Below are 26,500 nucleotides of genomic sequence, written 5' to 3' on the forward strand. Positions count from 1 at the left end.
ACATCACCCCACCAGTGAGCAGCTGGAGGCACACAGGAAGCTGGGAGGGGTCACAGCCAGAACAGCTGACCTCAATTGACCCAAGGGTTATTCCAGATCATATGGCATCATGCTCAAGATATAAACGTGGGTGGAGAAAAAGAAAGAAAGGGACGTTTGGCATAAAGTAGTTTGTCTTCCCAAGTAATCATTAAATGTGATGAGATGGAGATGGCTCTCCTGGAGATGGCTGAGCACCTGCCTGCCCATGTGAAGCAGTGAATAAAGTCCTTGTTTTTCTTTGGTTTTGTATGTAGCTTTTGTTTTACCTAGTAAACTGTGTTTATCTCAACCCCAGAGTTTTCTTACTTTTGCGCTTCTGGATCTCTCCCCTGTTCTACCACATGGTGAGTGAATGGCTGTGTGAGGCTTAGCTTCCACCTGGGGATAAATCACCACAACACAGCCTAATAAAGCCAAGAGGGTGTGCAAAGGATTCCTATGACTGTGGTTATACTAACACACTTCAACTCCAAAACTTTGTAATATACTTGTCCATAAGTTTTCAATGTAATTACAGACCCTAATATTATTTTATCTTGTACCAACTGTCACTCCCAGAAAACTCGCATCATGAAATTTCATAGACAATGTGGACATGGTGGAGATGCTTTGGACTGAGGCAAGGGAGAGAAGAAAGAAGTTTAGCCATAGATTTGAGCCTTGCTATGCCAGCCAAACTCTACCTTACAATGGTCTAATAGCTACAGGAGTGTGACATACCTACATTTGAAGTCTATATAACACATTAGTGGACACTGAAATGATACATGATGACACAAATTCTCATGAAACTACATGAAATCACATGAGGTAAAAAACCAGACTATACATTTAAAATAATAAATTCTTACTACTGCCACTGGGGAGTTACACCATAATGTGACAAGAGATAATATAGGAAAACTTTAGCCCAGGGCTGTGCGGTCAATAAAAAAGCAAGCTATGCCATATATCATGATAAAATTAAGTGGAGAAGGCGATTAAGCTGCTGTTTATAAATGCATGAAGCAACAAATTATGATTGCCAATCTCAAGAGATATAAAAAAGAAAAAATAGCAGAGATTCAGAGGAGGGCTACAGGTGCAATCAAAAGTCTGGCACAGCTTCCATACAAGAAATGATTAAGCAGGAAATCCCAGAGCTTTCCATCTTGGAAAAATGACAGCTGAGGGAGAAATTGATTTAAGTCCATACATATATCAGTGGCAAGAAGAGTGGAGTGGGAATAACTGTTTTCCATGACTTCCAGGGGCTGTACTCATCTAATGAAGATGTCATCTACAATGTTTAAAAACAAACAAAAAGGGTTTGTTCTTTTCACAGGATTGGTAAATACTAATCTCTTTGCAGAATATTGTTTCTCTGAGACATCATATGCTTTCTAAGAAAACTTTGAGAAAGTCATGGCAAAGAGAATCTACAGAGGACTACTACCTTATATTTGGAGACTAACAAAACATCACTTAACATAACTTAGGTGTTATCATGAGTGTCTGCTTGTTGAAGATATCCTTATTTGTACTGTCAGGTTACTAAGAAAATAGGCACTACTTTATTACATTTATTTTGAATTTATTAATGTTTCATGATTGTTTTTTCATTAAAATGACATCAGAGTGAAAGATTTGTTTTGGGTTTTTTTAGGGGAATTTTTTTAAAAAATTTTAAGAAGAGATTCAGACCTAGAAATAATAAAAAGGAAAGTTATCAAAATTTATATTTCTGAGATCCATTTTAATCTTGTAAGTGAGAGAATTACCATTTGTAGGTATTTTAAAATGTTTATTATGGAAATATAGGATAAACCTCAGCTGCATCAGACTCCCTTCAGAGTACCTGAGATAAACTAATAGCAAAAAATTATGTCAAGGTTATGCACTATTTCTGTGTACAAATTGCTATGCTTGCAAGAGTCTTGCTCAGCTTTAAGAATAAGACTTTGAATTTTGTGATTCCATTGGAGACAGCAGAAGGACATAAAGGAGGCTGATCTCTAATAAATGACAGCATTCAGCAGCTGCTCAATTCCCTGAGGAAGGAAGCAGCAACAATGGGCTACAATTACATTCTGAATCTGCTAACCACCTTTAATTGGTCAACAACTCAGTTTTTCTAGTCCAGAGAAGTGAATGCCTAATCCCTTGCAGGCAGCAATTAAGTCCTTCTCTATAGGAACAAGATTTCTTATGACTCAGATGTACACGAACAAACAAAAAAAAAGAATGTCAGAGATTGAAGTTTTTAAAAAGACCTTGAGATACTAGCTTGAAGATATCTTTCTTCTGAGAAATTCTGGCTTATATAAACCTCTTGTGCCATTATACAAGATGTAGACTCAGGAAGTTTAGCAAGTTCTCATTGTGGTACATGCCATGCTCAGGAGATAAGCAGAGATAGGAGGCACCAGATGTGGAATTTCAGTATGCTTCGTTAGCAGCTTGATGTGTGACCAGAGCAGACTGATACATAATGAAGCAGCAAGAAAAGGAAATTTAGAGAAAGTGTGTAGTCCCAGTTATCAGGAGAACTGGTAAATCCTGTCATTAACAGTGCTATCATAGATGAATCTCATCTGTTTCATGCAGAGAGAATAATGAGAATCAATATGTCTGGAAAATAGGGGCCTATACCTCCAGATATGGTTTGGGTTTGTATCTGGCAGATAGAAAGCTATGCTGCTTATGGAAAAAAAAACAACCAACCAAACAAGAAAACCCCAACTCATGAAAACCTCAACCCTCAAAAACCCAACAAAAATAAATGCCTTAATTTAGACACCTGCAGGGTATCAATGTCAAAGTGCAGACAACCTGGTCACGAGTAACAAAATGTGAAACAATCTTAAAGGGGAGGAAAAGAGAAAAATTTTGCTTTGATGATAGCACTTATTTTTCCTCTTGTTTCTAAAGGCTAGTCTTAAAAACCATGAATGTGATGAATGTGTTGCATTTGTAAATAAGGTGTGGCATAAAAACTTATAATGCAGCTTCATTATATGATAAGAGTGAAATGTGTTCCCTGTGGAGAAAAATCAATACTAAAGATCAAAGGAATATCTTCAAAAGTACTTGCTTTAAGGGTTTACAAGTGCTGTATTTCCTTGTTCCCCTCACATTGATGAAAAGGAGATCCTGTAAAAATGTTCATTATTGGAGAAAAATGTATTTTTTTTTCCCAATGAGAAAATGCACATTTCACGTGGGTAATCCAGTGGCCTGCTGCCTTGGAAGCAGATATTTTAAAAGTCTCTTTTAGCTTCATTTCATACTATTGCTAAGAATTGAGAGGCCCTTTTACATGATGGGTTGGGAATACTGCAGGCTTCGTTCTCTAGCAGAGGGAAGGATGGTTGGGCAACAAACCATCTAGAAAAAGTTTCATCTGCTCCTCAGAAGATACTTGCTCCACAGAAGGGTAGATGGTATGTACATTGCCCAGGGAGAGTTACTTTAAACCACAGCTTTGCCTCTGCATAATTTTGCCAGTGGGGTTTGTCCAAATATGAAACAACATGTTCTCTTGCCAGATCCACCCACCCAGGGGATTTGAGTTGCTGACTGTGAGTGCTATTCAGAGGGTGACTCAGGCCATGGTAAGGTGAATTTGGACCTGTATCTCCAACGTAGATACCCAAGAGTCTGGAAAAACTCTAAAATAAATGCTAACTCTCTCTTGTCACAGCAAGATAAATGTTCTTCCTAATGGACCTACAAACCATAGATTTATTTGCCTAAAGATATTAACTCAACAGACATTCCAATACAAATTGCTGTTAGTTCAAATTCCCTATTATTTTTATTAGTAAGACTCCTGGAGTCATGTAGCTAAGGGAACCTGCACTGGTGTCCCAGAAATAAAGAATTGCCTTCAGCTGTTTGCTGGCAGAATTTTCAAATGAGCTTCACCGTATTCAGTGCTGAACGATAAGCAACCCAATAGGCAAAAAATAGTTCTGAAAATCTATTCTGGAAGGTTTGCAGTGGGAGATGCTGAGTGGGAAAGTGTTTCTTCAGTGTGGCCCATGTTTCTGTGCCTGAAGAGGATCTGAGTACTTGTACTCAAAGAATGGGTGTTCATTACTTAAAAAACCTGTCCCTTAAGCTTTAAAACCTGTCCCTTAAGGAGGGATCCCTCAAAACTTACTTCAGCTCTCCTAGAAAGAATTTCTTGATTACCTCAAGTTTAGTTCATATGCACATTGGTTGTTTACTTCTAATCTTTTCTTCCTTAGCCCAATCCCCACCTTTATCCATGAATAGGAAAGAGGGAAGAAAAAAAAGCTTTTGGGCAGAAGAATGCTAGAAAAGAATGCTGTTTTTAGAAAGTCATATATTCAAAGACTATATTCATGTCTGCAGTATGACTGCACTCAGAGAATTTGAGTTCTGCAGCCAGAAGGAAGCATGTGTATGCATCCTGGGATATCTTTAATTAGTTGGGGAAGTGATAAAAGTGAACCTACAGTGGCACAGATCCAGCCTCTTCCTAAATCTTGGTATTATCGGTGGCAGTGTGCTGTTTATAGCACAGCCTTTTGTTGCTGCAGCTTCACCGTTCTTAATGCTCAGTCTAGGTAGATTAAAGTTGCATTCAGATATTTTGTTTTCAAAAAAAGGCTGACAAAGCCAATGAGACTGCTTCCACGCATGCAGGCTACACAAGATTTATATTGGCTATATCTTGTTAAAATACATACTTAGTTTTACAGATTGTTTGGATCATCCTGAACATTAGTTACATCTTTCTTATTTAGAGATAGGAGTGCAATATGAAGCACTGCTGCTGCAGTTAACTCTGCTATTTTTAGCTATTTTAGCACTAGATCTTTTTCTTTTAGAACACAAATTTTGCTTCACTGTTAACAAATGAAACAGACTAATGTGGGATAGATTATCAAGTTGCCGAAGGTTAGCATTTCTTCGTGTCACGCTTAAGAGTGACTGTGCTGCACTAATTAAAAACATTTCCATGGCAATTGCTATAGAAACATTTAAATTGGCATCATCAGTAACAAATCCGTGCTATTGATCCCAGCAAGGCTTATTTCACACTACACCTGAAGAATTTAAATGGAATATTTTGCATTCAAAAGGACTTCAAGAGATAAATTTTTTCCAGTTGTTACTGTGCTCAGGAGAATAATGTTTTTCATACAGAGATTATTCATTTACCCAGAGCTGTTGTCGGATCCTGATACCAAAGTCCTTACTGCAAGGAGAGACTGCAATAGTTCTATGCTACCACCACATATCCCTCAAACAATACAAAAGAAAAAATACTTATTACCTCCACTCAGATCCACTGTTTTGCAAAACGGGGAAGAAAAGCAGGTTCTCAAAAATGTTTGGCATTAACATGTTTAACACATTAATGCCCCAGCTTAGGAGAAGTTTCCAAGATAACTAGAAAGAAAACCATTTTCTGTTGTTTGACAAAAACAAGAAGTTGACATTTTACTGATTAAATGATGGGAGCAGAAATAAAGTGAGAAGAGATTGCATTTAGAATATTGATTGATTGCTTGGAAAAAAGAAATTATTCTCTAAAGATCTTTGGCCCTCTTAGAGGAAAAATCAAATCACATGTTTATCATAATGTTCAGTAGACAAATTGACCTAGAATAATAAGACTTTCTTTACAACTAAAAGGTCCAGTTATGTCAAAAATAAAAAGCAGGGAAACGTGGGCTGTAGCTTAATTTTTTGTTTTTGTTCTTGAGTCATTCTTCTTAACATTAATGATGCTACCTTTTGACTAAGAGTAAACTCCTACTAATTATCAAGGAAATCAGTAGAGGGCAGCGCTACACAGAAAACCACATGTTTAAAGCAATCTCAGTTTAACTTCTGCCCTGGCTGGGACAAAATATGGGAAACTAGATTCCTTTGAGAAAAAGACTTCTGTGAAAAATTGGTGTTTGCACAGAGATAATTTCTTCTTGCGGGGTCAGAACATCTGTGCACGGTGCACCGAGTTCCTCTGAATTGGAAAAGTTGGTCTTACTTTTCCAGACCATACCAGAATCTTTTGTTTCAGCATTCAACTCCACCTACTGAGTCTACAGAGTGAAACTCCTGACCTGCTTGATCAGCTAACTATGGGACAAGATGGATAAGCCAATGACAACCTTGAAGTATTTCCCTGAGTACAAAGAAAGGAGTAGTATAAACCTCTCCTGCATTTAAATGAATAGGGCAAATAGTGTTTGGACAGAAAGGAATGAGGGCAATTTCAGGAAATTAAAAATGTGCAGTTTTGAAATAACAAAAATCAAGTACTTGAAATTTTATTTACATTTTAAATTATCACCAAACCGAACATGCAATCACACATCTCTAGAAGGCCAAATGAAAATGTATTGATGTCACCCACCCTTCTCTGTTTGAAAAAAAAAATACTAAAATCAAAGTAGATTAAATCATCTGAGTGTTAGATTTGTCTAGGTTTTAAATTAAGGACATTTTGATGCAAAAATTTTAACTCTTTGGCATTTTTAATTACTTATTTTTCACAGCAGTCTTTCAGGACTTAGAAGTTCTAGAAGAATACTTTTAGTATTTTTAGTAGCTTTATAGATTCAACTATGCAATAAAATTTTACCAAATATGCACCCTATTTTTAGGAATTTTTGCTTGGTTTATGGTTTGTTATGTCTTACTGCAGAAAAGACAGTAGGGTCCAAGAAATTAGAGAAATAAATCAGTCATGACCTTTAATATATAAAAACACCATCTTTATCAGAATAGTTACATTACAACACATAGTTCAGATCAAGGCAAAAGTAATCAAATCCAAAATTTGATTAATATGAACTTTTGACTATTATCATTCAGAATGTACAGAAGAGGATTCTAGAGCTACGGTCCAAATGCAAGAGCAAATGAAAGAGCACTATTTGAGGACAAATTAAGCAAGAATATCTCCAGAAGAGATAAGAGACCTCAGTAAGAGTCACTGGACAAAGCTGACTGTCTGATTTCTGAATACAGTATTTCCAAAGGTTCCTGTTGCTGCCTAGTTTCATTCTGCAATACCTTAAGCAGGATCTAATTTACAAAGCATGAGGCTCTTCAATCTGCCTCAGATGATGCAGTGGAAAGGATTTGAAGTACAAACAATGGTGTCTTATGCGCTACATTAATAAATAGCTTTATTCAGTGATAAAACCTATTTCAGTCTAGTATTATACAAGGAATTCAATTCATCAAACTGAAACATGGATGGAAGATTGGCTGACTTTGTTTTTTTTTTTTTTTTTCTTTTGATCTGTATCCAGTAAATTTCAATCACAAGACAGGATCATCATGTTCTAAACATGTTCTTCAGTTAATGTCAAATTTACTGGTATTAAATTAACCACAGGAGAGTTGCACTTTGCCCCTCTGCCTGCAGCAGTAACATACTGAGCATTACAAGGAAGAAAACTAGAATTCAAAGAAAACACGCTCATGAAGGTATGCTAAGATCTATGTACCTTCATGATTTTATGCAAATTAATTTACTTAGTGCTTTGATTCTTCAATTAAAATAAAAAGCAAAAGAAAACAACTTTTCCTGCAAGATATACATGATCTTCTGCATAAATATGACACCTATTAAGTTATGTTTTTTTTGTTTTCTAACATGATCTCAGAAAGTGATAAATATTCCAAGCCTTCACTTCTTGCTCAGCTAAAACTCTTTTTGAAGTTACTAAAATGCTTATACTTTGATCTTCCTTCAGGATTGCTGGTTAAAACACTGAGTCAATGCAGAATACCATCATTTTAAAACAATTTCACACAAGGGCACAATTCCAGTAATTTAATCATTAAGGCCTTTAGAGTACAATTCAATAAATGTTTTCCATTAAATAGTCTTGGTTCTCAACTGACTAATAATTTTCACAAAAAGCATTTTATTTCCAAAATGAACTTTTGTTCAGAAAAGACTATCTTCCCATCTTCTGTAAAAATCCCAAACAAATAAACAACAGAGTGAAAATAATTGTTGGTAATGTTGGCTTGCAGAAGAAAGGGGGATAATTTTGTATGTTTTTTTTTTTAAATTTCAAAATATCTGATTGTTGTGGCCTCACACTACTTATCACTGTTAATGGACCAGGACTCTCAAAGAAAATGTACTTTTACTTCTGAATTGTTTTCCCCTGATTTCTGTAATATACAATGACAGCTCAGCTAACGATATCCTAAAGCAAAAACAGACTTAATAGGAAAAATTTTATGGAAAACACTGGGACATCAGGCACTTCAGTTGAACTTCCAGATAAAGAGTATGAGATTGATTTTTTAAAAATAAATATTGCATACAAACTTCCACAGAAAACAGCAGAATAATTTTCAGAAAAATACTAGTTACAGTAAGGTTCTATATAATGAAAATTCCCATTCATTCAGACCTATTCAGGGAAAAATGAAATACATTCCAAATGGAGAATTCTTTTGCAAATACAGAGTTTTATTAACCCCAGCAGGGTTCCTATGAACCCGCAGTTGTCTAACAAGTACTTTTTGTTCTTGTTTAAAAAATCTGTGGAAGGCATCAATAACACTTTACAAATATCATTTTATAACTTCCTTTCTGCAGAAATAGAACATCCTATGGACAACTGGGGACTAGAAAAGGGGAAGAATGGGATGTAATAATCACAAAGTAACAGAGAATTCATATTTGCAGCCAGTTCTGAACAGATACTAAGGGAAGATAGCATCAGACTGAGCTGGAAGAGATTAGGTTGGAAGATTTCTTATTTGAGCTCTTTACTTGTGTCAGGATGCTGCTGGTAGCTAAAGCTTTCAGAGAAAGTATTTTACTCAGCTTGTGTTTTAAATTAATGTCTATGTATTGAGTGAGTGAACTAGTATAAGATGAAAAAGACATTAAAGAACTTGACTTAAAACTCTCTGAGTAATTTCCATGGTTATTTGTCATTCCCATGGGTTATTGTTTTGATCACTAGACTGTGTTCCTGTTTCCTTAGGGAAAAGAGTTATTGCAACTTACACAAACACTTTTCTCTGTCCCCTAGGTTTTTCTTACAAAAGGAATATAACATTTGAAAAATTTGTTCTGGTGAATTATTAGAGGAGTGGAGGCTAACAGCATCTCTGGAAATGATGAGGACTCACTCCTTTCTGACAGTTTTGTTTTGGAGCTCTGTGTTTTATGTGGTTCATGTGATGCCATCCCAAAAAAGGACTAACAAGCACTCACACAGTGAATGGATAACAGGATTGTCAGAGAATGACGGAAAAACACTGCATCGCACCAAGCGTGGTTGGATGTGGAATCAATTTTTCTTGCTGGAGGAATACACAGGTCCAGATACTCAATATGTGGGCAAGGTAAGCCTTGTGTTTAAAGGATTCTTTATAGGTGTTGCATCTAACACCCTTGGTACTTTCACTCCTTCTCCACAGCTGTTTTGTTTTTCGTACAGCAGTGGTCCCAATTTCTCGTTATGTCAAAGAACACCACAGATCACCTGAGGTTCCATGGTTGTTCATAGGTGTGAGAGAAACAAAGAAGTTCAGTGAAAAAAGAAAAGAAACTGTTCAGACTAAAACACTCTAATTTCTTATTACATATGCCCATGCAAGTTTTATCACTTTTTCAACTGTTAAACATAAATATTAGATAAGAGAACATAAAAGTTATGATTTCATTCATCTATCTTGTGGCTTTTGCCAGAGTGCTGGGCTGTATACTTTCTCAAGTGAAATACACAATTCTGTTAACAATAAAATTAATGTCTCTCCATGATTCCAAATAGGGGTGTAGTGTTTGAGGGAAAAAAAATCTGAGTTTTGTGATTTCTGAAATAAACTGAAAATTTTACTTAATGAATTGAAGACCTTTACATTCTTTGAGATCTATCAATGTCAGATGTCATCAACAATGGCACCTCCAAATTCCAGCTGTCTTCAGTCCTACCTTTTCTGATAACATGACACTCAAACATATCTAGATATTTAGCCCTCTGGAGTCACACTATCCACAGATCTGACTTATGGTCTAGTATAACCAAGTTATCCTTATCAAGATCTAGAATATCAGAGATCTAGAATACACCCAGAGTGATTTACAATTAAGGAAATGTTTATCTTAATGGTTTAAATTAATAAACGTCCAATTCAGTTTCTGTCATTCATGCACAATGTTGTGACTAGCTCTTATCATCAGGTAACTCTCTCATTTTCAGGTGCCTAGCTACTAGACTGATTTGGACATTTGTAGATAAAAGCCCCAAAATATTTTTGGACATTAGCTAATATCTCTGGTTGTGGGAGACATGATCATAATTTTCCATTTTTTTCATGGAAAATATGAAAATCATCTCCCTATATTAAGAAACAAATGTCAAAGAAGTCAGCCCTTTTAACTAAGAACACGATTGTTACCTTGTTCCTAGCAACACCTGTACAATTCTGTTTCCCATGAAATAAATTCTAATGTGAAGTAGCAGAAATGAGACAAAGGCAAATATCCAATTGCAAGATCTGTTTTTCAGTGTGTAAAATAATAAGGTTTGTTGTAGGCAAAAGGGTCTTCAATAAAGGATGAACTAATTGCATAGAGCTACTTCTAAAAACAACGTGTTTGCAAGTATTATTTAATATTGAGTAGACTCGTCAAGAAAACATACACAAAGGTGCACAATGATTCAAACTCCATAGCTGTAAATCTACCTAGACTAACAGAAATAGACTGTTTTTTTTAGTAGAATTCTGTTATAGAGGAGAAGCAAATGTCTAACATTAGAGCTGCTTCCAATTTCAGTCCTAATGAATATAGAAGAATGACTTCAAACCACTTTAATATTCAAATAAATTAAGCTTACATCAAGACCATCACAACCATCCCTGTTTCACAAAAGAAATGCTTACATGTTATATTGCAACAGATGCAAACTTGCCAGAGTAAGGTAAGATTGCATCTTACTTGTTCCAAACTAACAAAAAATTATTGGACCTTATTAACACAGATTGAAGTCCAGGAAGAAAAATCAGATGGCTTTAGAGCTGATGGATCTGAGATGTTTCATTTCTTTTAACTCAAATTACATGTTGATATTTTTTTACACTTCACTGTAAAATATTACAGAAAGACACCTGAGAGAGGTCAGCATCTCTGATTCTCTAAACAGGTGGAAATTACCCCAAATATTATCTATCCTGTGTTCCAAAGAGGAGTTTCATTAAACTAATGAACTCCTTCTGTTTTCATTGATTTTATAACAGTTTATACCACAATGAAATGATCCCAGTTCTGTCCTCAGTGGTATAAAACCACAGTAAATCCATTTTCAGTTAGTTCAAATTATCACAGGTACATGTGACATACCCCCAAGAGGGAGCTGCTACAACAAGAAGTCAAGGAAGGAATTTTTTTTAAAGAAAGAAAAAGACCTCAACGACTTCATTGAACAACATTATTCTGAGAAAGGCTTAAATCTCAGGTTTAGTATTCTCCTCTTCAAAGTGATGGTAATTAGCAAACTAGTATGTGTGAAGTAAGAGCACTTTTATTCCAACCCATGGGGACTAGTTCATAGCAAGCATTCTTATCTATCCCCTCTTTAATATGGATATGCACAGGCAGATGGGTTTCTGGGGTAGAATAACAAATCTAGTACTAAAATTTAAATAAACTTAATTAAGAAACTTTATCATAAAATAAACTTGTAGGGCATCATAGCCATAATATTAAAAAAATAGTAATTTTTGTAGTTAGATTGCTGGCAGCCACCCTTCAAGGACAGGGGATATATGCAGAACAATTGCCTTGTGAATGTGATGGGAGTCAAGGTAAATCTGGATAACTTACAGTATGTCCACCCCACATCTTTCTTTCCTTCTGCAAACTCAGAAGATTCATGTCTCAAATACAGGTGAATGCATAAAATACATTGTTTCTAAAATGCATTGGGAGATAAATATTGCTCTAATGAGTTTACAAATGAAATATTAAGTCAGACATATGTAAGGTAAGCAGTACCAGAGTCCCGTTTAAAAAATTGGACAAGAACAAAAAATGAATTCTAAAATATAAAAATGTCTGCATTCTTTCCAAATGTCTGTTGCCATCAGAGGATGTAGTGAGAGAAACTGTAAAACCTTATTCTGCCTACTAAAAATTCACAGGAAAAGTGGATTACAATATAGCATTAATGGTTAAATTTATGATGTTAATTTATTTTTAAAGGAAGAAAAACAACCTGATTTTTTTTGTTATAAAATAAGGTGTTGAGAAAGAAACACCTGACTGTATGTCATATCTGGGACTCTCTTTTTCTTTTGCAAGGGAGGGGCCGTAGATCCAGCCTCTTAGCTGCTACTAACTTTAAGCACCTTGCAGAACCTTAGAAATTAAAGTTAAAACACTGACCTTCTATGAGAAAAGTTTGCCAAATGTACTCACTTCCTAACAAACTATCCAAAGAGATAGTTATCTGAAAAAATGGACAAACAGTTCAGGAAGTATTAAAGTGCTGATGAGGAAAAAACTTGCATAGAAGGCTTTAACCAAATACACCTCAAGGAAAAATTAGTTTTATTTTCCAAAGATTATATTGATTTTATGTGTCTCCATTTCTAAATGACATAACTGATACCCATTGAATAGGAATCACTTGTGCAAAATGCCAAACACCTTTAACTCCACTCCTTATGAAATATCCCTAGACAAGAATAAATAGACCTGATCAAAATCATGAGCCATTTTGGAAAACATGGTCCTTCATGTTTTGCAACAGTATATTGAAATGATTTCGAAAGATGAGATTTTCCCTCATTTAATTCACTCAATTACATTTTTTACATGGACACTCTCCCTATATCAAACAGGTACCTTGCTAATAAAAGGCTGCTAATCTTGATGGATAGATAATGGATGAAGTACCACACAATATTTGTCAGAATCAATCATAAATATTACAACCAAACACCTGTCATATCCCAGAATTTTAAAAAGAAGAAATAAACAAGAATAAAAACTTCTTTTTTTTTTTTTCACACTGCCTGCAACTTTTCTTCCTCATAATAAAGGGAGAAATACAAAATTAAAAAAATAAATGTCACTGCTCAAAGTTAGCTGCTCATGAATAACCTCCTGTTTAACAACTTCCATAAGAAGAAATTAACTAGGTTCTGCATGTCATAAGCAGCATTTAAATTGGATGATACTCAAGAAATATCTCCTATCACCAGTTAACCAAGTAATTTGCTTCATGACATTTGTTTGTGTGTCTTAACAAGATGTATAAAGTGAAAAGAAAAATAGTAAAAGGGTAGTTTTCTGTTTTTTTTTTTTTTTTGGGGGGGGGGACATGTTTGGTTTGTTTTGTTTTTGGAAGGGCAGATACAACATACATTTAAATGCAGCTATTTCTTACTTGTAATCTACATTTATACATATTCAGACATCTGCAAGTAAGGTTGTGTGCTATAGCACTCTCTCTTAAAAGAGAGAGACAAAACCAAAAGAACTAAAACTTCATAAATAACCATTACCTTAATAACTATTTAATTTAAAAACAATAAAAGAGGTATCGCTGAATTGCCAACCTCACCAGACTTGGTTATTTTAAAAAAAAATTCACTCAAATGCCCCTTTGTGCTGAACAGTTTTGAGGTCTTTTCCTTATTATGAAATGGAATTGGATAGTATTTCCACACAAATATAGACTGTAAATTTATTAATGACAGAAAATATTATTTCACATTACTTTGCTCTCTGACCTTGGTACACATACCAGTCCAGAGTAAGCTCCCTCTTAACATGAAAAGCAGCAGAGAAGTTGGAAACCTGAGAGCAGTAAAGTGCTTTCTTCGTTAGTCTTGTCCTCATTCATTCAGGTCCTCTGAACCTGTTGCTGAGCCCTTGGCCATACTCAGCCTCTGCTCTGAGCAGTTTGGGAGGAGGAAGCTTACGGCTCACAGGGGTGACCCAAAAAAGCTGGCTCTTGGCAACACTGCAGTGCCCAAACCAGCAAAAACCTTAGTTACTCCATCCTGAAGCACAATGTTCTCTTCCACACTAGTTTTTACTAATTATCTATTTTCTTTGTGTACTGAATTTTTATCTTTATCTTGCATTTGTAGTGAGAGAACTTACTTTTTTACTTGTGACCTAAATAAATTTATGCAATTTTTCCATAAAGATTTTTTTATAGCATTTGTTACTTTCCCTCTACAGAGACAGTTTAAGAATAACCTGTAAGGATGAGAGAATATGAAGGTGCACAATCCTTTCAGAGTTTCAAGTGTGCTCTCTACTTTGTTATAGCTACATTCCGTTTGTCCCAACTGTAAAACTAGTGCAATCAGGACAGCAACTAAATGCAGCTAGAAACAGAATTGGTTTTGATATCTTTAAACTTAGCACTATGGTAAATAAAAAAATAAAATAAACAAAAACCAAAAATGACAAAAAACCCCACAAAATCAGAAAAAATCATATGCTTCTACCATTTAAAGATATAATTCAACTGGGGGAAGATTTCATCATATTCTTAATATATTCCATCTAGTATGCACTGTAACCCGAAGCCATCTTATAAATTCCAACTTTTGAAGAAGGTATAATAAAATATTTTCATTAGAATCTTTATTCATAAAGTAAAACCAATATTTTAAGATTGAATAAGAGATGAAAAAATATTAGGGTATCTTTTTGTTTTTCCTGTCTCAGACGTCAAGTTTTTCCTTGTATTTTAGTAAATACAAAGAAATAATAATGTATCAAAACAGAAAGGGGAAAAAATAAAGATGGTAAATACCAAAGAAATAAGAAAAACAGCCTGACCAATATTTAAAAAATATGAAAGAGAAAATGTCTTTGATTTGTAAATTGACAAATCATCTGCACTTACACTGCATTCTTCAGCTAGCACATTTTTCAATAAGTATTTGATCTGGCTTCGAGCAGCCATTTCCTAGGCAGATGAACTACCAAAATGAAACTAAAATTGAAACAGACAAACAGAAGGAAAAAAAAACTTTAAAAGTGTCACAAGAAGTCCCTGTCTAAGACACATTCATAAATTAATTGCAAACACCAAAAGGGAGCCATAGCTTTACTTGTTTAAAAATAATTTATTTTCTGGAGGCTTTTAACATAAACTTTATTTAAAACCTGCTGGAAGTCAAATTTATTTTTTGTCAAAAAATAATAAAAAACAAAGTCTTCAATAAATTTTGCTATTTTAAAAAGAAGGCCGGAGGGCCAGGTAAGAAAATGATCAAAGACAAATGTTACCTCTTCCAAACACAATGGCACTCTGCTTTTTCTAGAAAGGATAGCAGTAATTTCTAACAGCCTAAACATGTTTTCGATTGAAGTTTCAAAAATAGTGACAGAGATCACTAACAGTGATTAGAGATCTAATCACACCATGCATAACCCAAGTACAAACAGTTTAAATAGGAAATATCTTGAATGTTACATTGCAAGGATGGGTCTAAGGTAGAATTTTGCTGTCAAATTTGAACATTATATTTCATATGAAATAAAGACTTATTTTAGAAAACAACTGCAATGATCAGAGGCTTCAAAGACATGAATATAACAAGAGTGAGTTGGCATTGTTTGGTACAGATAGAGCAGCTGTCATGAGATCTGACAGCTTCTGTTTCTCCAGCTACATAAAAGGCTGTTAAAAAAACAATCTGAAGTTCTTGTCGTGTTCAGGGTGAGAAGTTGGGTTCATATTGTCATAAAGTTGATTTACAGTTATCATCAGGAAAAAGTTTTTGATGGTAAATACAGTCAATACAGTTAAGTACTAGGTAAAGAGCTCTCAGAGAGACAGGATTATATTGATACTGGAGGTTTCCATGACAAACCAAAAAACCACATGCCAGAAAGGTTGCAATGATACTACCTGGAGGATGAAGTCTGTGTTTCTCTTTAGGGCCCTGACTGCTCTGTTCTCAAGGATTCTGTGTGTGTTTTTCAAGTTCAACTGCTAAATCAGCTAAACTTGTTTTGAGGGGAAAAAGTTAAATAAAACACACAAAAAAATCCTGAACCAAAATAAACTCAGAAATATAAGAAATGAAGAAATCATCAAAGCTTTCATTGCAAATTTCCCCTTTCTCCTTTCCCTTGTTTTTTTCCGTTTCCTTGTCCCTTCTTCCTTCTCCTCTTTGGGGACAGAACATCCAGACTGCAATGATTTTCAATTTAAAAAGAATAAAACAGGAAGCTACCAAATATGTACCTTTATAGAAACTTAATGGAAAAAGGGAAGTTTTCAATGAAATTTTTGAAAATTTAGCAACACTAACTAAAAGGTTCACTCATAGCAAAAATGCAGGCATCTAAAAAATTACTAAGCTACTTTTAAAGCTAAAGTAATTTCAAGACAATTCAACACAGGCAAAACCAGCAATATTTCTCCAATTTTTTTCCCTTTTCCCTCTCTCCCTCCATGCGTCTCTCAGGTGTGGTAAAATGTTATGTTCACCCAATACCCAACCTAGCAGCAATGGCATGGAGTCTACATTATAGTTCACCTCAGTGCTTGCTCTTGGCTTAGTCACGGCTACCCTTCTCTGGGGATGCCCTGAGTGCACTCAGAGCAGCACGGGGATGGGGCCAGACAATAAGAATGGGGAGGGCCTCCCCTGTGGAGTTCACTGGAATTGAACACGTTGACAAACTAATAAAAAAAAAAAAAAAAAAAAAAAAAAAAAAAAAAAAAAAAAAAAAAAACCACCAAAAAAAAACCAAAGCTTGAATTAAAACCACATGTTTATAGACACGTTGGGAGTGGAGAATGGAGTTGTCTTCCGTCTGCAGTGGTAATTTCCAGCTGCCAGTTAAAACATAATTTTCATTTTAATAAAAATGGTTTTTCTGAGCTTAAAAGTCTCTTGTTCTTGTCAAGCTCCATATGTGAAAAGGCCTGAAGATCTGTCTGGCTCAGGAACTTGGCACAATAGGTAATTTTTATTTGTAGAATAGCTTTATCTTATTAAAATTTCCTTGGCTAGTGTTTCTTAACCTTGCAGCATTAAGCCTGGGAAAAGAAGATTAGACCAGTGGCAATCTGCAGGCCTATCATTATTTATAATCAGGCAATCATTTATTGTGCATGAAAAGGTGGGAGGCAGAGGAAAACGTGTTTTGTGAGATATTTTTCATTAGGTTGCTTATTTATTCCCTTGATTACATTATGGGAATGATTCTGGATAGGAAAAGTGCTTTGAATGTATTGTGGTTTACTGGTACCTGCCAGCCCAGTGATAGAGTGCAAAAGCCATCAGAGCAAAACAGTATGTGACTACCTAAAAAGGTCGATTTGACAGCATCAGAGGATGGTATTGTGCAATGTCTTGTCTGTCAGGGAGAGGGTTATGAATAGTCATCTTGACAACAAATAGCAAAGCTGTCAACAAGCAACTGCCAAGAACAGCAAGTGTTTTCTTCCAATATGTGCCCATAACCTCAAATACTATGTATTGCAGGAATAATCAAACATTTCAGTCTTCTGGAAAAAAAAAAAAAAGTCCATGTAATAGGCCAATTTAACACTATGCTGGGTATCAATCAAAAGAGGAAGCTGTGTACTCTTATCAGTTTTGGAAATACATAACCATGGTCAGATCATTGCTGTATGTATTGCTGTAGCAGCACAAACACACTGGGCAAACTTCTGCTCACTCTTACATCAACCTAGGGTCGAGAAACACTGCTGGAATCCCTCTTTTCTGTTTTTACATAACAGAATGTAGTAAAATTTATAAGAAAACATTACAACCTCCATAAACAATTCAGAAGTCACAAATTCCTCTCTGTCTTTCTTCACATTTCAGACACAAGTATGCCCATTTCAGATGGAAGACACTATAGCAGTTTTTTCAAATTTTGAAAGCAAGGAAATGACAACCAATATTATCAGGGTGATAATATTAATTGAATAATTTAACTGAAAATAAAGTTTTGTTATGTATTCTTCATTTCCATAGGAGAAACCTAACGAGAAACAGCACCAATTCACCCTTACTTCAGTTGTAAAGCTCTTGCCAGAATCTCAAAGAGGTCTTTAGAATGGTTGATTCATGAACAAGAAGGAATTTTTATCCTATATCCTGCCATAAAAATAATTGGTAATGCTGGAAATAATTATTAATAAAATTTGACTAAATTTTTGTTTTATATAAATTTTACTTTATTTTTCCATTTGTAAATTGTAATTGCCGACATTTCTCTAATGAAGCTTTTTCTCAGGACATGTCTGTGTATGAGTTGTTCCCACACAATATTACAAAAAAAAGTTCTGGAATAGAATGACAATATCCATGAAGTATTAGGCTGAATGGTATGTCAGGGTACACTATGAAAAGGAGAAAGATACAGAACCAAATATTTACTATCTACCTACTTGGGGAACAATGCTTGAATTTGTGATATAATTGATTGCTTTAACTTTTCTTAAAGCATAACAATGACCAAGACAGGTACTAAAGGGGATATTGTTATACTTCTACTCAAGCATTCATAAAATTAATCTGCCAAACTTAAAATTTGTATTTGCTGTCACCACCTGTAGCCATTTTTGACTATTGAACTTCTAGCTGTTTCCAAACAAATTTCCAAATATTGAAAATAAATTTGGTTCTTATAAAAAAGTTCTGGTTTACAACTTCTATGCAGTTAAAGTGGAATTAAACACTAATATATCACACTGATAAAATTTTGTAAGTACTGACGTAACCTTTAAAAATGGTGCTCTTCTGATAGTTCAGTCTTACAGGGATTGTGGAAGTAAACATATTTTTCTTTTTAATAAGCATTTCTGATGAATGAACCCTGTCAAATACCGAGAGGTAACAGACCATTAAATGTTTATATACAACAGGTAGCTGACTGATAAGAACAAATTAGGAAATGAAAAATAAAGTATTAAAAGTATTTGCTTTCCCTTTCTCTCTACCATTACATTATTTGCATTTAAAAGGATGAGTTTAAAGTCCCTGTAAAGCAATATTTTTTTAAAAAATAGGGAAAAAAGACTGTATGTTCTGTGTAAAACAAGTGACTAAAATAAATAAACATTTGCCTTTAGTTTTAAACCTATAATAATTAGATATAAACAATTGGTGTAGACAATAAAATGAATTTAAAGAGGAATTTGACATGGAAACAAGTATTTCTGTATCCATCGTCACTGAAGCAAATGGAAGGAACATTGTTGCAAGAAAGAAAAGTAAATCACTAAAGTGTGTTGGGATGGCTTTTTTTTTTCAACTCTAAATTTCACAGAAGATGCAGATACATTAATCTCCATAAAGGCAAGTAATTATGAAATGGAAAAGGTCACGATTTGATTGCCACACACTCCATATGAAAAATTTAGAATCACATACAGAAAGGCAGGAAGTGAAGGGAAAAATATGAATCTGTAGAAGAAGAAATTCTTCAGTACCTCAAAACTACAAAGGGAAACAGGAATCACCTATTCTGTTTTCATCCTATTATAGATACTGCAATTAATTTTCTTTGTAGTTCAGGTGGTTAAATCTGGTCTTACTTCATATTGTGTAAAAGAAAAAGAAGCAACCACCCCCCTCCCTCCCATAATTCAAAGTCTTTTTATTGTCCTAAAAATTATGAAAATATGTGTGTGTGTATATCCATGTAAATCACTGGTTTGTCTTCAGGATAAAGAAAGGATTTACGTTGATCTCTTTGATGCGAATAAAAGAAAAAAGGATAAGTCAAATGTTAAAATTATGAATCTAGGATTATTAGTTTCCACATCCATAAATACAATTCAATGAAATTTATCAAAGTATTTTACATTAAATGAACATCACCTATGGTGAGACGAGCACTGACAAAACATCTCTTCTGAGGAGAAAACTGCAACAAAGCTGCTGAAAAAGTGATTTGAGCTCACAGAACATGTCAATGACAACAGTTTGATGCAGAACGCAATAGCCACTGGATAGGTACAAATTCACAGAGTGGCAAGGCTTATCTATTTGGAGAAGTCAAGACAGAAAGGAGAGCACTCATCAAGAGTGAAAATAATTTGAAAAAAAAGCACTTCTGTTCCCTTATTTTAATAGTAACAAAATCTCAATTTCCATCTTAAAACCTATTTTCAAATTATTAACAAGATCATGGTCAACATTTGACTCCAGTTGGAAGTTGTAGAATAATTAGCAAAATAACCAGTTTTATTAGGGATGCTGTGTCCTTCTCCAAAGGACAGAGAATTTTCTTAGACAAAAATGGATTTCAGAAAAGAATGGAGAGTCATTGAGTTCTCCAGTTCACCCCCCACCAATTTTTTTCATAAAGTTATTAGAAAATTAGCATCAATGCATTCAGAATTTTATCTGCCTTTAACCACATGCAAATGCTTTGACCATCCTTGCTGTTGAACTAAAAATATAACTATTCCCTCATGCACCTCCTGCTGTTTTTATTTTATTTTATTAATATTTGCATTAAAAACCTTTTTCTTTTTAAATCCCTCTTAAATAACTCCTGCACTGTCTAATTTCTTCTTCTTAATCTCACTTCATCCGACCAGTTTGCAGATTCAGCTATTAAATTAAACATGAAGTAACACTGTTGTTGTGCAGAGCTTTATGCTTGGTTTGGGCCTTACACTTTGGTTTCTCTAGTCACTACTTCTCTTTCATGGAGTTTTCATCTGAAGCCCCAGAGAGCCTTGTCCTGGCTCCCCTTTAAGCCACAATGTTCATGTTTAATCAGATAGGTACACCCAGCCTGTGGTTTAAGCAGAACCCAAAGTCCATCTCAAGAGCCCTCCAAATGCAGTTGCACTCACTAGCTTCTGTTGTGCCATGGAAGTCATTAAGGAGTGTTAATAAGTATTCCAGCCACTGCCTTGTCTTTGCCCTCATTTCAGTTATTACTTTCCAAATTTTGAAACGAGATTTAAAATACCTATATGAGTAAGTAATGCAAATTTCGATAAAAGCAAAATGAATGACAAATAAGAAAAAGAAAAAATAGACTAAACATTTTTTTTTCTTAACTACTGGTTTTCATGACACTCTTCTTGAAAACATAGCATCCCCTAGGGTGCTACCTTACCATAACACAGATTCAAGGCTTGGTTCTTATTATGTTCTGTCCTGATTAAAAACCTTTTTCTTTGATATACCTACCTTTGAGACTCTCCCAGATTTTTCCAGAGGTTGGGCATATGTCTGTCTTGGAGCAGACATGGGGCAGGGGAATTGCACTCACACTGATGAAGGTATGACATGGATAACTTTACAAAATACTTTCACTAACTACTCTTAAATGGTATGAAAATTTACATTTTCAAGACAGTCAACAGAACAGAGAAATAGTACAATACTTAAAATTAACTTCAGTCTGTGTTTTTCTTTTTCTTTCTTTTCTTTTTTTTTTTTTTTTTTTTTGGTCAACATTGTCAATAAATAGGCAGTAACAAAGGACCGTAGTGATAGTTTCAACAATGACCTTGCCTTGTTTCCTTACTGTTCATTTGAAAATTTGGTTTTAGATAAACATTTAGGATATTTAATGTGCCACCACATAACAATGGAATTCTGAAATTAGTGTTGAGGAATGAATGAATTTATTCTTGTGAGGTTTGTACAGTGTCCACAAAATATTTTGTTTATCAGTTTACAAAGCAGGATCTTAGGAAAAATACATCATTTTAGAATTAATCTTTGTGGTCCGAATCAATAAGCACAAAATGCAGCAAAATAACTTTTCAGGTTTGAAATGCATTCATGTAAAAACAGATATGTTTTAAGGAGAGTAAAAAAGTACATTTTGAATATTTCTGGAAATTACATATCCAGCAGCTTAAAAAAAAAATTCAGTCAGCAGGTCTATAGTCTGATTTTGTTTGCTTGGTGCTGAAATCCTGGAAGTCTGTTTACATATTTAAGGCCAAAAAAGACTCTGATCATATTGGCTGGCATCTCAATATCCTACTATTCCATTATACTGTATGACTTCCTAAAAACCATGCAGTTTTGATCAGAGCACAACTTTCTATAAGTATATATATATATATATATATATATATATATATATACATGAAATTATGATCAGAAGTGACAAAATACTCAAATATTCCTGTTATTGATATATTCTTGTAGTTGTGGATGACCCATTATTCCTGGAAACACTTAAACACTTAGCATATTCAGTCCTTGTTCAAAGTTAGGGCAATGGATAACCAGACAAGTTAAAGTTCATCAGATTCATGAAAGAAAATAGAAGAGAACAAATCACGGAACCAAATACAGGTTTATTATGATCTAAAAGTTCTAAATTCTGGGGCCAAGGAGGCAGGGACACTAAGATAATAAAAAAGTACAATGGTCAGAATGACTACTCTCTTAAACCAGCACCTCCTGCTGCCTCTGAGATAAAGTATTGGGCTGAAAAACCATTGGTCTCCCCTATTAGAGTATTTCTTATAAGCTTATTAGTATAGAGCTGAGCTCAGAGTAATTAGTTCTGCAGAGGGTAGGGGATAATCCATCCATATGACAAACTCATGTTGCTTCTAGGCCAGAGCTTTTATTCCTGCCAATCTCTGTGCACATCTTTTGGAGCCAAAGGACATTTTGAGTGCCTCTAAAACAGCAAGGAAAGTCACGCAAACAGACAGATTTCACTCAGGAGTTTCTGGAGAAAGAAAAATACATGAGAAAGACATCCTCTGCTATTGTGAGGCTTTTAAAATAATGATAGATTTAACACTTTTTCCAGGGATTGATTAAAGTGACAGTGCTTTGTGTTATGATGTCATAATTTCCAACCTATGGACACAATTGATGACTGCAGTCACTTCTTGTAAATCTGTATCTTATGTTATGGAACAGACAAATGTCTGTGTATGGCAAGCTATAAATAATAGCAAAAAAGTTGGCTCTTTTCATCAGTCTGAAAACCTATAACTCAGCTGTTGATTTGGAGAGTAGAGAGAAAAAAAAATTATATGCTCTGAAATCCAGTTCCTTCTGCAGAAGTAAGGATGCAACCATTTTTTCAGGTTTGGCTACAACTTATAAATCACACAGGAGATACATAAAGTAAGAAGGGTAAGGAGGTGCATGAGGATGCAGCTCTGGTTTCCAGGACTCCTTCCTACGTATGCAGAATACATATATAGAATTTTCCCATGTTTTGTTTGTATCAGTCAAACCAAAAGACTACTAAGAATTCTGCTGAACTCTTCCTGAAAGGAAACAAGATTTACTCTTAAGTATTTAGTAAAAATCAGAACCTGCAGCTGATGTCAGCGGTGTTTTTCGCAATATCATTCTCTAGAGAATTGCTAACAATAGACAGCTGAACACAAGAACCAGATGCTGGAAAGCAGAAGATAAGGAAAGTAAATGTCATTTGCCTTGTTTAATATACAGTCACTTAGGTTACCATCACACAGACAGACTAGTTGTTTAATTAAGAAGTTTGTGCTGATGTCCCAAATTCAAGTCAGGTAAATACATTGCCATTTAGCACATACATAAAACTTTTGATTAAACACACATAAATAGGAAATTAAAGCAACGCATGTACTGCTACTTCAGTCTACACTGAAGAACTACTGCAGCTATTAAGATGTCTTTAGAGTTTTTAATTACTTAAAATGCTAATGAAAGACAATATTGTCTGAGCTGCTGTTGATGCTATATCCTAGCTGCTGTGGATCTCACTTAGGTCTGAAATTGTACAGTAGGGGCACTAGTTAATATCCTGCCTGTCACTAGCACTCAATACATACTGTGTGAGATTTTAGGTTTGGCTGAGATGATACCAGCCCTTATTTCAAGCACATCACTTTCATTTTTTGATTAGAATTAAATTATTTAATCTCAGGTAATACTTATCCTCTTTCACAAATAATCTCTTCTCTCTCACCTCTGTATACACAACCTTCTTTAATTGGAGCAAGCTAAGAATGATAATTACAGTCAAATTCGTGGGCTCAAATCAATTTGTGTTTTAATACAAACTGGTATAACTTGGAAAACTCAATTTCTTTCTGGTTCACAGTTTCAGAATAAATAGCATCGTATAATCACCATATATGAATAGAAATTTGATATAAATAGACACATGACTTTGTAGAAGAAATATACACAAATTTTCCTTTACTTAGAATGTTTCTTCCCTCAGGCCAGAAGCTTTAGCTAAAAACTGTGATTAATATATATTTGAAGAATCCTACAAATAGAGAAACTTTCTTAATTTTTCTTTAGTTTTAGAAAGGGTCACTTTGGACACACCTGAATGGCTTATGCTTCCATGTCCCTTCTTATTGCTTGCTATAATACTTAGTGTTTTAAAATTTAAACAGATATAAGGATATTTCAAAGAATCATACTAAATCTGACAGTTGATGACATTTTTCGTGATGATACTTCACGCCATGTACAGTCTATTATTCTTTCTCTACACATTTCCCAGAGCCAGGAGGTCTGGGCACATTACAACCAAATCCCAACACTTTCTAGCTACAGAGCTATTGATATAATGCTTCAAGTTTATGAAACATCTGAACACTTCCTCCTCCCTTTACAATACTTCTGACTTTAAAACTCTGCATCTTTTCACCCTCCCATGTGCATCTGTATTCTAACTTTGCTGTGCCATGCAATCCTGATTCATCAACATGCCTTTAAAGAAGGAGTTCACTTGTGTTCTGGTAGTAGTTTCACTAGGACAATGTGGAAATTAGCCTGGTCTTCATCTCCCTAAAATATGCAGATATACCAATTTAATGCCACCAAAGAGTTTGTTTGCCCACAACAACCCCCCAGTGTATTTCCTTCACTTAAAGGTAAGGAAAGAAAATTGTTCACTCCTACCAGAAAATATTTTCAGGCAAATAGACCACAGGACATCAGGATTCCTCTGCAGGAGACAACTGAATGGGTGGAGACGTGGAGGTAAGAGATCTGTAGTAGTAGACCTTTTTCTAAACCAAGATACAGAGGCACACTGTAAACCTCTGAATTTGTAAGCATTAGCAGAGTGCATACCACAACATAAACACAGGTCTGTCCTCTCCCAAAGTGTTTTTGTCTTTAATTTCCCCTCTCCCCTCTCCACAAAGGAGATTATACCTGTTTTCTGAATTTAGGCGACCAAGTGTTTTCACTGTATTTATTAATAACCATCACTAGTAATAAGTAGCTTTTATTGCTTTTTTTTTTTGTCCTTTTCTTCTGCTACAATAGTTGTATGGAAGAAAACTGCAAATAAAATGAAATCTAAATTAAGTCTGGCAATTTCTTACTTCTCAATGCAATAAATGCATAAGGCATTCATATCACTATATAATTTGTTAACTCTGTCCATTGATTCTCTCCTCTTCCATTGATTATATGTCTGCCTAACTTGAAAAGAGTTACTGTCTGTAACAAACAGTTAGGAATGAGATCGACTGCAGTTTACTGGAAATTTAGTAAATTAGAATTAATAAGAAACATGGACCTTTAAGGAGCTCTTTTCTAAGGTAATATTTCCTTTTTTTTTTTTTTTACTGTATATTTTGCTTGACATTCCATACCAATTCCTGAACTTAACAGTTTGAGATACATTTTCACTTCAAAGAATACTGATATCTTGTCTACTGTGTATAACAGCACTTTTGAGAGAAATCATAAATTTGCCTCAGACATACTAAGAATGCCTAGTCAAATAAAATACTGCCTAAAACCAAGATGTAATGTGCCATAAACACCTTTTTGATAAATATTGAGTAATAAATAAGGATGAAGTGTAAACTAGTTGAGCAAGGTACTTGACTTAGGGAAAATAGAATTATGCTACAGAACTCTGAGATAATCTCTGCTTACTTACTTATTTTTTTTATTGAAAAATAGAGTACCAGTGATCCACATAAAACTATGTCAAGATTTTTGAGAATATCAAGATTTCAATTATCAGATCACATAAAAATTCAGTTCACAAAACTGGATAGACAGGCTAATTTGAGAGGCACACTTTATCTAAGTAAAAAAAAAAAGAAAAAAATGTTTGTAAGACTATTTATAAGTATGCCCATATTTATAAGATATACATTGTTAAAAAAAATAGGTGATTGTCATTCCCCTAATCATTACTAATATCTTTGGTGATCCACAGGAAAATTTGTGTTGAGAATTTTTTAGCCAGTCACACAGAAGACTACAAAAAGAGAAATGTGTGCAAAGGAATATTAAGAAATCCAGACTCTCAGCAGTGTATCTGGGTTATGTCTTCATTCCAACATGTTTCAAATGAATTAATGGGGGTGGTATTTGTTATCAGTGGTAAATATGTACTATATATACATATTAAGAATCGAGTGTATTATCTGCATTTGTTTGGGATTTTTGAGGGGGTTTGTTTGGATTTTTCTTTGTAGGTTTGATTTGGGGAGGGAGGATATTGGTCATGGGGTTTTTTAATTTATCAAAGAGTTTCATG

At 34.6% G+C, this 26,500-nt stretch overlaps 1 protein-coding gene across 4 annotated transcripts in view; it reads left to right on the top strand.

Annotated features, from left to right (window-relative positions):
• The window catches only part of CDH9 (cadherin 9), a 92,146-nt gene that overhangs the window by 20,894 nt on the left and 44,752 nt on the right, over positions 1-26,500 (top strand). For 3 of the 4 annotated variants that reach the window (XM_038127850.1, XM_038127852.1, XM_038127853.1), the window contains exon 2: positions 9,072-9,387. In XM_038127850.1, coding sequence (XP_037983778.1) covers positions 9,157-9,387 — 231 coding nt within the window. In that variant the 5' untranslated portion in view covers positions 9,072-9,156. Of the gene's footprint in view, positions 1-1,754; positions 7,498-9,071; positions 9,388-26,500 lie in introns of those variants that run through there. The other variant, XM_038127851.1, reaches the window with a different exon arrangement.

Source organism: Motacilla alba, chromosome 2 (genome assembly GCF_015832195.1).
Source record: "Motacilla alba alba isolate MOTALB_02 chromosome 2, Motacilla_alba_V1.0_pri, whole genome shotgun sequence".
In the NCBI taxonomy this organism is placed as follows: domain Eukaryota; kingdom Metazoa; phylum Chordata; class Aves; order Passeriformes; family Motacillidae; genus Motacilla; species Motacilla alba.